The sequence below is a fragment of the Natator depressus genome, chromosome 7, assembly GCF_965152275.1.
Source record: "Natator depressus isolate rNatDep1 chromosome 7, rNatDep2.hap1, whole genome shotgun sequence".
NCBI classification, from domain to species: domain Eukaryota; kingdom Metazoa; phylum Chordata; order Testudines; family Cheloniidae; genus Natator; species Natator depressus.
Window position 1 is genome coordinate 82,150,788 of NC_134240.1, and position 12,938 is coordinate 82,163,725.

Below are 12,938 nucleotides of genomic sequence, written 5' to 3' on the forward strand. Positions count from 1 at the left end.
GCACTGCCAGAGCAAATCAGGGGAAGAGCTAGAAACAGGATGATGGATTTCCAGTCACATGTTCTAACCACTAAGCCATAGTCGTCCACTGTTTAAACAGAGTGTTTTTAGAACCCTTCCAACTTCTAATAACAGTGACCAAGTGTCTGGAAATTTTTATTGCATAGTCTTTGTGGTCAGTGAATCACTGCAAGTTCTTCCAGTCGCATCTCAATGGTAGATGATAACTGAAGTGCACAAGGACTGTCAGGATAAGAACTGTAAATCCATCAGTCTTCTTAATTATGCCCTTTCCTCTTTTAACAGGAGAAACATTCGACAAATGGCAAATGCACCGTAAGTCATGCAGAGATGAGTTTCTCTTATTCCATTGGCTGGTGATGGACAAAAACATTTCTCAGGTGGGACACCTGGCAGGGTGGCTGACTTTTCTCCTACGTCTCAATGGAATGCTCCTGTCCTCACCGGTCCCAGTTCTCTGAGCGAGAGGAGAAGGCTGGAGAGACATTTTTACTCTGTCTTGTCACCTGCCACAGGAAATCTCACTCTGTAAGAAAGGCATGAAAGCGGAACATGCCAATCTCACCCTGGCACAGGTCAATGAGAGGGTGGGCGCAGTGACATTAGCACCCCAGCTGTGCACGTGACACAGGAAGGAGTTAGGGTAAATTAAAATGGGATAGTTGTGGGTCCCTCTGACCAGATTTTAGTTGCAAAAAACACTTGACTTTGTACTAAATCTCTCTCTAATCAGAAGCCTCTAAGGGAATAGTTTTCACAAGAGCTCTGCAAAAATTTTGCAACAAAACCTCAAACCACACAATAGTCAGGTGGTTTCCTCTTTCCATTACAGACTCAAAATTCGGAGCAAGTGAGTTGGAGAGTTTCTCTACTGGGTCACACATGTACTCCTTTTCTTTTTACACTTTGTTGGTTATGCACACCGAGCTGGCAGGCAGCGGGAGGGGCAGGAACACAGTCTCTACCCAATAACCTGTTGCAGTTTTACAGGACACTGCCACTAAACCTACATTTTATTGTTAAGATATCTCAACCACTCCTCCTCTTCTCTTTGTTCTTTCAGCAGGTTCATAAACAACTTCCCCTTGACAGTGCCTGTCTGGTGCTGCAGGCAGAGGAGCTCTGTGACTAAGGGCTTGTCTACACTTACCAGAGGATCGATGCTGTGGCGATCGATGCATCGGTGATTGATTTAGTGGGTCTCGTGAAGACCCGCTAAATCGACCGCCAATCGCTCTTCCGTCGACTCCTGTACTCCACCTGATTGAGAAGAGTAAGGGGAGTCGACGGGAGACCATCTCCCATCGACGTCGCGTAGTGTGGACCCCGCGGTAAGTAGATCTAAGCTATATCGATTTGAGTTACGCTATTCACGTAACTCAAATTGTGTAGCCTAGATCGACTTTTCCCTTTAGTGTAGACAAGGCCTCAGCGAGTCATTACTCTCTTCCTCCAGTGACCCTAATGCTGCACAAACACTAACCTTAAGCCCCAACCCTACTGCCTGCCTTGGTCACCTCTCCTCTTGACAGAGCCCGTTCGGTGCTGTAGCCAGGTAGGCACTGTTTAGATGAACCTAACCCGTTTTGACCAGGCATAGGTAAATGATCTTGCCTGAGGAAGCCATTGTGTGGAGAGAGCCACAGTGCAAATCTCCAGCCAATATTGCTTCTGATCAGAAGCAGCCCCTACCATTCCAGTCCTGACCCGCTACATATCCCCAACTTTCTCAAAGCACCTCGGCCCTGACCTGAACTGTCATTTGCTGACTCATTTCAACCAAATGGGATTGAAGTATACAAAGTAACTGGAAGGAGTGAGAGACAAGTAGCTCTGATGCCATAGTGTTCCTCTGCCTGGAGCCCCAACTAACAGTGTGTGGAAAGCAGGCTTTTCTGCTCTTCCAGTTTTCTGACTTGCCACCAAAATCAAAGGGATTCTTCCCACTGATGCCTAGACTGCATTCCCTGGCATTTTAGAGTTGAGTCATCCCTGGTCTTCTAAAGTTATTGCATTACAGACAGACTAAGGGAGAAATGCCAAGGAATTAAGTGTTAGGCTCCACTTTGCTTGGCCAATTAGCTTCGCTAACCTTGTTTGATCCTTGGGCCCAGTTTCTAGGTAACTCCAGCTGATTACTCTAGACATAATTTTGATATGAAACAAGTGGAACTCATCAATTTTGGCTATATTTTACTTTGAGATTTTGAGCTTGTTTGAACCTGTAATTCAAAATGAAACTCAGACAATAGATGGGGAAATTGCAAATTTAAGTGGATCAAAATCAAATGTTTTCTTGACACGCCGTGAAGCAAAAGCAGCGAGTGCAAAACTTTTGCTCAGACTGGGAACAAGGTGCAGGCCCTTTTTACTCTACAAAAATGGAATGGTAACTGGGTGAGGGGAAAAACAGCAGGGCCCCTCAGAGAGATCACTTTATCTTACTCCATATACTTAAACAGAAAGAAGACATTAGGTTAAAAAAAAAGTGAAAATGTGACTTGCGTATGCAATGATGTGCAAAGAAGGCAGTTTCCCCAATCTCCACCTTGTAGGATGAGGTAGGAACTGAAGCCATGGCCTGTAATAATATAGCTTTTATCTGATGGATAAGTCAACATGTGGAATACAAAAATTCTAATAAAAGAGAAGGATTTAGGATGCTCTGTCCTTTGAAGCAGAGATTTGCTCTGCCTGTGTAAGGCTCTTCACAAGGGTACGTCATGAACAGTCTAAAGAAAAAACAAACAAACAAACATTCCAAACATACCAACCAACCCAGCAGATCAGGATCCCAGGCAGAGCTGGGAGGATGGTGCTTCCTGTTATGAGTACTTTGCTACCACTGGGGGATGTGATATAGAAGTAGTTCTTTGAGGGGAGAATTAGGTTATAAAGTGCTGCGCACCAGCACACAGTGACTGTGCAGCTACTGTTTTCAGACAGCTAAAGAGAAACCTTACAGAACTCTTGGAGTGGGAAGGGGGAGAAAAGAAACTGACCCTCTCTGACCCTCACAACATCTACAAAACTCAAGTTATCTACACTGAAGGGGGGATTCTGTAAGTGGTTGGACAACAGAGATTTTTAAATGCAAATACTACACATAATAGGACATGTGTTCTTGACACTACTGTTAAAAGTAGTGAAGGTTGGAGGAGGAGGAAGGGGAGGTTGATTAGTCAAGATTCATCTGCTGTTGTGTATATTTTCCCATTTCTGCTCGCCATCTCAAACCATGCATGAGTTAGGCCCATTCTCAGTAGGGTACAAGATTTCTCTCCAGGCAAAAAACAAGGGACAGGATTCATTATATTCCCCCCCCAACCCCCCAGCATCTTGGCACAGTTTCATTCCAAATGCATTTAGAAGCTTGCCTGGCATGGGGGATGATCTCTCCTTTACCACTCACCAGTTCACTGTGTCACACAGCCCAGTCATATCTCCTAAACTGAGCAGGGTGACATCTGCATTGTAACATCACCCACAATCGGCACTATGGGCCTGCTTTTGGAATAGTGCCATATGATGCATTACAGTGTGATGAGACAACATCAGTATTGCAATGCCGCACTCATAGAGTCTTTGCCCAATGTCTCCTGCCAGAGCCTCCATTGACTTTCACTGTCCAGCTCTCCTTGGGGCTGAATGAGCACTAACCCCTAGACCCTAAGGCCTGACCCATTGACTGCTGTTTGGGAGGCCTGGGTCATTGACTGCTTATTTGTGTAGGCCTCAGTTCCCCTCCCAGTCTGATGGAAATGGAGAAGTTGATAAAGTGGCTCTCCAAGAGCTAGCAACAGCAACAGGCAGTCCAGCTCCAGCAGCAACAGCAGCTCCTCCAACAGCTGGGCAACCAACAGCAACAGCTGATTCGGGAATTGGGGGCCCAGCATCGAGATCAACAGCAGCAATGCCTGCAACAGATGGCTGCCATGCTCCTAGCTGTGAGACCAGGCCCTGTGGGACGGGCAATCCAGACAGCCCTCCCCATTCTTGTGTGCCTGACCAAAATGGGGCCTGATGATGACCCGGATGCCTTTCTGGTCACATTTGAGTGGGTTGCCTCAGTGGCTCCCTGAACAGTGAGCCAGCCTCCTAGCACCGTATTTGACAGGCAACTGAAAATCACAATCCTCGCCACCCTTGACATTACATCTGATACATTCTGGCAACAGTTCTGTGGATAGATATACTCACTGGGGGCCAGACTGCAGATGGTCACGCAGCAGCTGAAGGACACCTGTTGGTGGTGGGTCTAGCCCGAGCAGCACACCAGGGTCAAGGTCACCAAACGGGTGGTCCTGGAGCAATCAATCACATCCTACTGCCACAAGGAAGGGCACTGGTCCTCTGCCTCCAGCTAGAGACCCTGAGCAAAGCAATCATCTTAATGGAAAACTATGTGGCCACCGAAAGCCCAGTCTGCCCTTACTCTGAGAGCCCAACCCACAGACTTTGCAGCCAAAAGAGGAACAACCCCCAAATCAAGGAACCTCCCAAGCTGTTGGCTAAGATTGAGTGAGAGTCATACCAACAGACAGGATCCCAGGTATTGGCGGCGGTCACCTGGAGTGTCAAGGAAGGCCACAGGGTCCACTGACCTAGTAAGGGAAACCTGGATACCTGGAAGCCCCACCTTCTCGACTAGTCCCAGAGACCGGCCCAAGAGGTCAGAAATCAGCCCATGTTTCACCTGCAGCTGCCTCGACCGTCTCTGCTGAGAGTGCCCCGTGATGGACTGTGACTTCGGGCAAGTCTGGACCAGTGAGGCTCGTGCTTGGAAACAGCCCTCCAGCAAACTGACGATCCTTGTGGAAATCGATGGGGTATGGGTCCCCAGGCTCGTGGACTTGGGGTGCCGAGACTCATCCGACGAGACCTCCTCACCACCCCAAATCTGCAGTGGGAAGTCATCTGCTTACAATATATCCATCAGGATGTGAAGCTGTACCCCAGTGTCTGGGCCATCATGACATTGAACGGTGAGACCAGAACCATGACAGTAGGCCTGGCCTTGAGACTGGCCTACCTGGTCATCCTCGTCTGGAGCTGGACGGGATTTATGAAGGTTCTGTGCACTGTGAACCTCAAACCAGGCACATTGGAGCCCACATTCAAGGGGGACCTCCTCAAGGAAACAGGGGAGACATCCAGTAATCCAGACACTGACATCGAGGGAGCCTGGGATGGTAAGCTTGACATCCCTGACAAGAAGGCAGGCCCTGTTCACCAGCATGGGGAGGATCCACCAAACCCGGGAGCTGACTTTGGCTGAGATCAGTGAGAAGACCCTATGCTCAGTTGGGAGTATGAGCAACTGGCTAGTGTAAATGGGAGGGTCATGGAGCCCCAATGAGAAATGCAGTACCCCTAGGTTGAGCTAAAAGGGACCTGCCTATACCGAGTGGACCACGACCCGCAGATGCAAGAGGCCCAGACGCAGCTGGTACTACCCTGATGCCACAGGCAAACTGTCTTGAAGCTCGCCCATGACATCCCCACTGCTGGGCATTTGGGCCACAAAAGGATGTTGGTCCAAATTTTGGCCTGTTTTTTTTGGCCAGGAATCCATTGGGAAGTCAAAGACTTTTGCAGCTCCTGCCCAGAGTGCCAGCTTGTCACTCCACAGGGAGCACTGAAGGCTCTGCTTCTCCCACTACCCATAGTGGGAGTTCCCTTTGAGAGGCTTGCCATGGAGGTGGTGGGAATCCGTGAGAGAAGCATGGTCGGTTTCAGGTTCATTCTGATGATCCTGGAGTATGCTACCTGCTTCCCTGAAGCAATGCCACTCTAACACCACAGCCTGGACCATTGCTGTGAAGATACTCAAGGTCTTTGCTTGAGTGGGCCTTCCTTGAGAAATCTTGACAGACCAGGGGATGAACTTCACATGAAAGCTGCTTAAATAAATCTGCAACCTGTTGGGCATTGAGATGATTTGGATATCTGTTTATCACTCTCAGATGGATGGCTTAGTCAAACACTCAATCAAACCCTCAAGGGCATGCTTTGGAGATTCTCCCCAAGGGAGCTCCACTACTGGGACCAGTTCATCCCCCCTCTGCTACTCACAGTCCAGGGAGTTCCCCAATTGTTAACCAAGCGCTCTTCATTTGAGCTGCTTTATGGGAAGCAGCCATGGGGAATCCTGAACCTGGTTTGTGAGAAGTGGGAGAAGGCACCTTCCCTGTCGCAAGGTCTCCTGCAGTATGTCCTCTGACTGTGGGATCAACTTGAGAAGGTGTGAACCTTAGCATGCGAGAATCTCCACAATGCACAAAAGTCACAGGAGCAGGCTTATAACCAGGAAGCCTGGGGAAAGGGCCTTTGAACCCAGAGTAGGATTCTCCTGTTGCTTCCCTCTGAAGCATCAAAACTGCTTGCCTGAGAGCGGGGCCCTACAATGTTATCGCCCAAGTGGGGCCTGTTAACTACAAAATCTGGCAGCCAGACAAGAGAAAGAAACTAAAGATGTATCATTTGAAGCCCTGATGGGATCGAGAGGGGTCGCTGATTGCTCAGTATAACCCTGAGCCAGAGTTGGGCCCACAGGCCCCAGTCCTGACAGTCTCTGAGGAACCTCAAATTGGTGACACCCTGATTCCCAAACAAAGGAAGCAAGTCAGGAGTCTATTCAAAGCATTCCCCAAGACCTTTATGGCTCGGCCAGGACAAACCACCCTTGTGCAGCACGTGATCCTGAGAACCCCGGGGGAGATCGTCCGAGAGAACACTTGGCCCCTGACGTGGTGAATGTGAGAGACGGTGGAGAAAGAGGTCCGAGCAATGATAGAACTGGGGGTGATTGCGGAGTCCCAGACTGAGTGGCGTAGCTCCAGTGTTCTGGTCCCTCAGGTTCTGTAGAGACTTTAGGAGGGTGAATGCCATATCAAAGTTCGATACATACCCAATGCCCCAAGTCAATGAATTGCTTGACTAGCTCAGCAAATCTTGCTAGACCCTCACAAAAGGGTACTGGCACATTCCGCTGGCTCCAGCTTCCAAGGAGAAGAGAGCCTTTGCCAACCCAGTGAGACTATACTAATTTATCAGGATGCCCTTCTGGCTCCATGGGGCTCCCTCCACCTTCCAGCAGTTGATGGACCACATCTTATGGCTCCATGGCACCTCTGCCACCATCTACTTGGACAACGTGGTCATGTATAGCAGTAATTTGGAGGACCATCTCAACAAGTGGCGGCCATCTTTCGAGCCTTACACACAGCCGGACTCATGGTGAATCCCAGCAAATGCAGACTAGGCTGGGAGGAGGCCACCTATCTAGGATACATTCTGGAGCATGGTCAAGTCCACCCCTTGTGGGTAAAGTCCAGGCCCTTCAGACCTATCCACTGCTGCAACCAAGAAAGGTTCCTGGGGTTAGCAGGCTATTACTGCCACTTTGTACCCAACTTCTCATTGATCCTGGCCCCTTTGACAGAACTTCTGAAGGACAACCCTGATGAGTTCGCTGGACAGCAGACTGCGCTCGAGCCTTCCAGACACTTATGGGCCTCCTGTGCCAACAACCCATGCTGTTCAGCACTGACTTCTCTCAGGAGTTCATCCTTCAAACTAATGCCTCAGAAGTGTCTCTGGGAGCAGTCCTCCCCTGAGAAGTCAAGGGAGAATAGCACCCCGTGATTTACATCAGTTGGAAGCTGTTTCCACACAAGCGCAACTACTCCATTATTGAAAAGGAGGCCCTCACTATCAAGTGGACCGCAGAAGCCCTGCAATAGAGCCCCCTTTCCTCTAGTGACTGATCACTGCATACTGCAAAGAAGACCAAACCGTGGTTAATGAGGTGGCATCTGATTCTCTTACCATATGTCTTCTGAGTTCAACAGTGAGCCATTAAGGCACACAAACATGGATTTCCTTTCCCGGGTGGGAGAAGGTGAATCTCAGTTCCTCGGAGATGGACTTATGGGTGTGTGTGTGTGTGTATAATGAGGCGAAATGGCCTCATTCTCACACAGAGGGGGCTAACTCACCCTGTTGGGCTTAGCTAAACCCTCGCTGGAAACATGGGGATGGGGACAGAAGTATAAGAGCAGGGCCCTGCAGTTCTGTTGGAGCCAGATGTCCTTCTCAGGGAGCCGAACCACCACCACAGCCCATGACCGGCTGTGACGCGTGATGACTCCTTTGAGCCAGCTGCTGCCCCAAGAGATGGAGAGACCCAGAGAGGAAGTGGAGAGTGAGCTGCTTGGTGCAGAGACAAGGAACAAGGCCCCTGATGCGGCGGAACAGGCCCACCAGACGACGGTAAGAAGTAACACAGGGAAACGAGACATTGACTCAGCTGTGGTGCTTGGAAGCAAGGCAGGGACCCCACACTTCCGTGCCAACCCTGTGATGGGATAACCTGTCACTTCCAGGGCACTGGGGTGGGTCGCAGTGGAGCAGGGTGGCCTGGGTCTCCCTACCTCTGGCCCCCCACTCGGAGCTGGATGAGCACTAACCCTAGGCCCAAAGGCCTGAGCCATTGACTGCTCGAATACTCAATCCTTAAGCCTGAAGGACTGATCCACTGACTGTCTGCTCTGCGTGTCCCCCTCTCCCCTATCCATGTAACCTGAGCTACCACTTGCTCAGTGACTTGACTGCAAGCACGGGTGCCTGATAGACCAACCTGGCACGATTCTCCACGGCTGCCAAAGGGGGCCATCCCTAACCCTGAGACACAGGACCCTTACAGGATCATACAGTATCTCCTGAGGGGAAAAAAACATGATTATGCTAGGAAAGAGTCACGTACCAGGAAAAATGGTGGACTCTGGATTCTGATCCTGAATGAGCCCCTCACACAACTTGTGCTGCGATCAACCCAACTAGAAATTGGGTTTTTTAAAAAAGCACAAACGTCACTGAAACCTGGATAGTGCATCTGAGTTGTACTTTCTTGTGAGGAAAAGCATAATTTGAAGTGTCTAACTGGCTACCTCCAAATGTAACAAATCAGCCTCCTGCCACCCTAATCCACTTATTTTAAAACTAGTAACCTATAAATGGAAAACAGAATGAACTGCTGCATTTCACAATTGTGTGTGTGCGCATGTGGCCACCTAATCTCAGTGCATGTGTTTTGTGTGCCATGGAAGTAGACAGCTGACTTTGGCAGTCCCACCCAGTCACAGTCCTCTGCTGATTTCAGGAAACCTGCAGGGATTGGACCATTGTGTTGAGCAGCACAAAGTTTCTTTTCTTTCTCTCAGGTTTCAGAGTAGCAGCCGTGTTAGTCTGTATTCGCAAAAAGAAAAGGAGTACTTGTGGCACCTTAGAGACTAACCAATTTATTTGAGCATAAGCTTTTGTGAGCTACAGCTCACTTCATCAGATGCATCCGATGAAGTGAGCTGTAGCTCACGAAAGCTTATGCTCAAATAAACTGGTTAGTCTCTAAGGTGCTCCTTTTCTTTTTTCTTTCTCTAACCTCATGGGGGTGCTCTCAGCTCCTCTCTCTCAAATTACAGTAGGCATTATCTCAGTGAAATTTCCTGTGTATGCAACTCTTTTGCTCCTTCTGTCTCAGGGTTGCTCTGAGTACGCGTGTAAGACACAGGAGAGAAAAATCCTGGAGAAGGGCTAGCTCCAATTTCAGTGAGTGAAGATGGATGTTTACCACAGTCATTCAACGGACAGTGTGTGGAAGGGCTGGGTGCTGCCAATCGCTCTCTACTTGGCTTTCTACCAAGGTAAAGTCAGGTTGGTTTTTCTCTCCCCAAAAAGGAGAGGAAAGGAAAACCTAATTTGCTATCCACTTTTTGTATTCACCCTCTTTTTGTTTGATCAGAAGTCAAAAGAATTTCAGCTTAGGTAGATATGTGTTATTTACTTTCTCACCTTCCTCCCTGCGTTAAGGTTCAAGGGAGATTTCTCAAAGACTCTTAAGGAAGGGGCTCTCTTCTGGGGATGGCTAAAGAGTGCTGTTTGTGTGGGAGTAAGAAGAGGACCTGCTGTGTTTTTTAAATTCTGCTTTCCTGCAATTATTGTCCTCCCTTTTCCTTCACTGTGAACTAATTTGTGCGTCAGAACAAAGCCAAGTCATAAACGAAACAGCAGCACTGGTCCCATAAAGGGATATCGAGAATGTGCAGAGATGCAGGGCTAGATTATTTTCTATTTGCTGCTTAACCCCAGCTCTTTTGGAGGTGTAAGCACAGCACATTTGTCCTGGGTTCTAGGTGAATAGAGTCTTTCATTATTAACAGAGTGGCAGATAGAGGCAGTTTGTTTGAGTTCAAAGAAGACCATCTTTGTAGTCTATAGAGATGCTCATCTTTGCTGTCAAGACTGTGCATGTGTTTGTGTGCACACACTACGAAGCTGTCACTTCTGCCTGCTTCTCTGGGCATATAGGACACCAACCAGGATAGACTTTGCATTGATCTATTAACTGGGTGCTCCCCAGTTTTCAGAAACTGAGCTGTCGAGAGATCACTCTCGGGCTCTGAAGTTTTCCCTACTCCAATAGTCTTGAGTATTTCCAGATAAGTTGGTTACCAGCCAAGCTGCCAGCCTTCAGCTGGTGCTTTGGTGCCCTCAGCTGGCCTCGAATCAGGGTCACTTATCTCATGCGTGATGTCTCACGGCCTTTGCTGAATACAGAGAAGAGTTTTGTAATTGGGGCTTCTGATGTTGGCAAGTAAAAGTTGGTCAGTGAAAATTAAAGACAGAACAGGTTAACAAATAAAGGGCTAGAAGCTGAAAGTGGGAAGGAGTGGGGTTCTATAATGATGCCTGAAACTGCGGGGAAATGATTATGTGGGACATGATGCTCTGATCCTAACACACGCTCCCTGGTCTGTTGCTGCCAATGTAACCTAAGGAAAAATCCATCCTGACTCCAAATCTGGCAATCAGCTTAACACTGGGCAGCCACAAATGTTTGTTTAATATAAAGAAGAAAAAAACCTCGTGTTCCCCCCGCAACACACAGCTCATCTCCCATTTCCTGGTTACTGGTTAGCAGATTGACTGATGGCTGTGGTGTGTGAAGGGAGAAATCTGCCACAAAATAGGTCTTTTTAGTCAGACAATAATTGCTAAGAAAAACTCCTATGGTTTAGGATGATAAATAACTGTTATTGTTGTTTCTGCATGCCACACACCAGAGCCCCCTTGTATCCCTCTCATACCCCTCTGTAAACTCTCTGTGCCACCCTCCCATCCCCCTCTATTTCAAGGGATCTCTGCACTGTCACCCCTTCTCTTATGCTAGGGACTCTGTCTGTCCCCCAATTCTCCTCTCCCTGCCATACCAGGGTCCCCAATTTTCCTTCCAGGAACTCTGTGTGTATTCTCTTCCCCCCACCCCCTTATTTCTTTTCTTTCTTTCTGGGAGATAAGTCATTCAGAGAGTCAACATTTTAAAACTGTATTGGAAAGAAGGGCAGAGCTGAGATGGGGTACTTTTATGCTGGGAGGTGTTAAAATCTGCCATCAGCTGGTTCTTTGATCTACAGACAAACTGAGAAATGACACTGAGTTGAGTGCAAGACTTTGCTTTGCTCAGCCAAAAATGTCAAAATCCAGAAACTTCATGCAGCTGGCTGGAAATTGATCAGATACTGGCACACATCAGTAAATGCAAGATCAGGCCACAGAGTTGCCATGCTTTTTAGCTCCAAACTATGCCAGTCAGACCAGTGGAGTGCTGGGATGTGGATGGGAGTGTAACACAGAACATGCAGGAGACTGGGATTCAGGAGTAGAGCTGGCAGATGTCAGAAAGGTCAGGAACACGATCTCTAGCCAACTTTCTAATTGCACAAAACTGAACACCCTTGCCCCTCCCCCATGCCCCACTCCTTCCCTGATGCCCTGCCCTGACTCACTCCTGCCCCACTCCCTCCATCGCTTGCTCCCCCCAACCCTCACTCACTTTCATTGGGCTGGGGCAGGGGGTTGTGGTATGGGAGGGGGTGAGGGCTCCAGCAGTGGGTGCGGGCTCTGGGGTAGGGCCAGAAATTAGGGATTCAGGAGGGGGCTCCACATTGGGGCAGGGGGTTGTCATGTGGGACGGGGTGCAGGCTCTGGCTGGGAGTGTGGGCTCTGGGATGGGCTGGGGATGATGGGTTAGGGGTGCAGGAGGGGGCTCTGGGATGTGGCCAAGGGGTTTAGAGTATGGGAAGGGACTCCAGGCTGGGGCAGGGGGTTGGGGAGCAGGAGAGAGTGCAGGGTGTGGGAGAAAATTTGAGTGCGAGGGGGATTCCGACCTGGGGCACAGGGTTGGGGTGTGGGTGCGAGGTCTGGGAGGGAGTTTGGGTGTGGGAGGGGGTTCTGATCTGGGGCAGGGGGTTCAGGGTGCAGGGTTTGGGAGGGAGTTAGGGTGCGGGAGGGGGTTCTGACCTGGGGCAGGGGGTTCAGGGTGCGGGCTCCGGCTGGGCAGCGCTTACCTCAGCCAACTCCCGGTTGGTGGCACAGCAGGGTTAAGGCAGGCTCCCTGCCTGCCCTGGCTCTTGGAAGCAGCCGGCATGTCCGGCCCCTTGGCTGGAGGCACGGCCAGGTGGCTCTGCGCGGTACGCGCTGCCCATGGCCCACCCCCGCAGCTCCCATTGGCTGCAGTTCCTGGTGCTGCGGGTGGGGGCAGCATGCAGCACTTCCCTGATTTTCCCTGTGCCTAGGGGCTGGACATGCTGGCTGCTTCCAGGGAGCTATGCAGGGCCAGGGCAGGCAGGGAGCCTGCCTTAGCCCTGCTGTGGCGACGACCGGACTTTAAATGGCCCGATCAGTGGTGCTGATCGAAGCAGCCGGGGTCTCTTTTCGACTAGGCGTTCCGGTTGAAAACTGGATGCCTGGCAACCCCTAGTGCTGCAGGCAGAGGAATCTCTATAGATGAAATAAAACATTTTTGACTGGGCAAAGATAAAAGAATTTGTCGGAGCCAGCCAAGAATGGTGTGGAAA

General features: G+C 49.6%; 2 protein-coding genes across 4 annotated transcripts in view; one reads left to right on the forward strand and one right to left on the reverse strand.

The window, feature by feature from the left end:
- CDH23 (cadherin related 23) overlaps positions 1–12,938 on the reverse strand; it is a 552,537-nt gene that overhangs the window by 45,425 nt on the left and 494,174 nt on the right. The window lies entirely within an intron of this gene.
- Positions 9,425–12,938, forward strand: part of VSIR (V-set immunoregulatory receptor) — a 52,674-nt gene continuing 49,160 nt past the window's right edge. For all 3 annotated transcript variants that reach the window (XM_074958932.1, XM_074958934.1, XM_074958931.1), the window contains exon 1: positions 9,425–9,725. In XM_074958932.1, the coding sequence (XP_074815033.1) occupies positions 9,641–9,725 (85 nt within the window). In that variant the 5' untranslated portion in view covers positions 9,425–9,640. The remainder of the gene's footprint in view (positions 9,726–12,938) is intronic.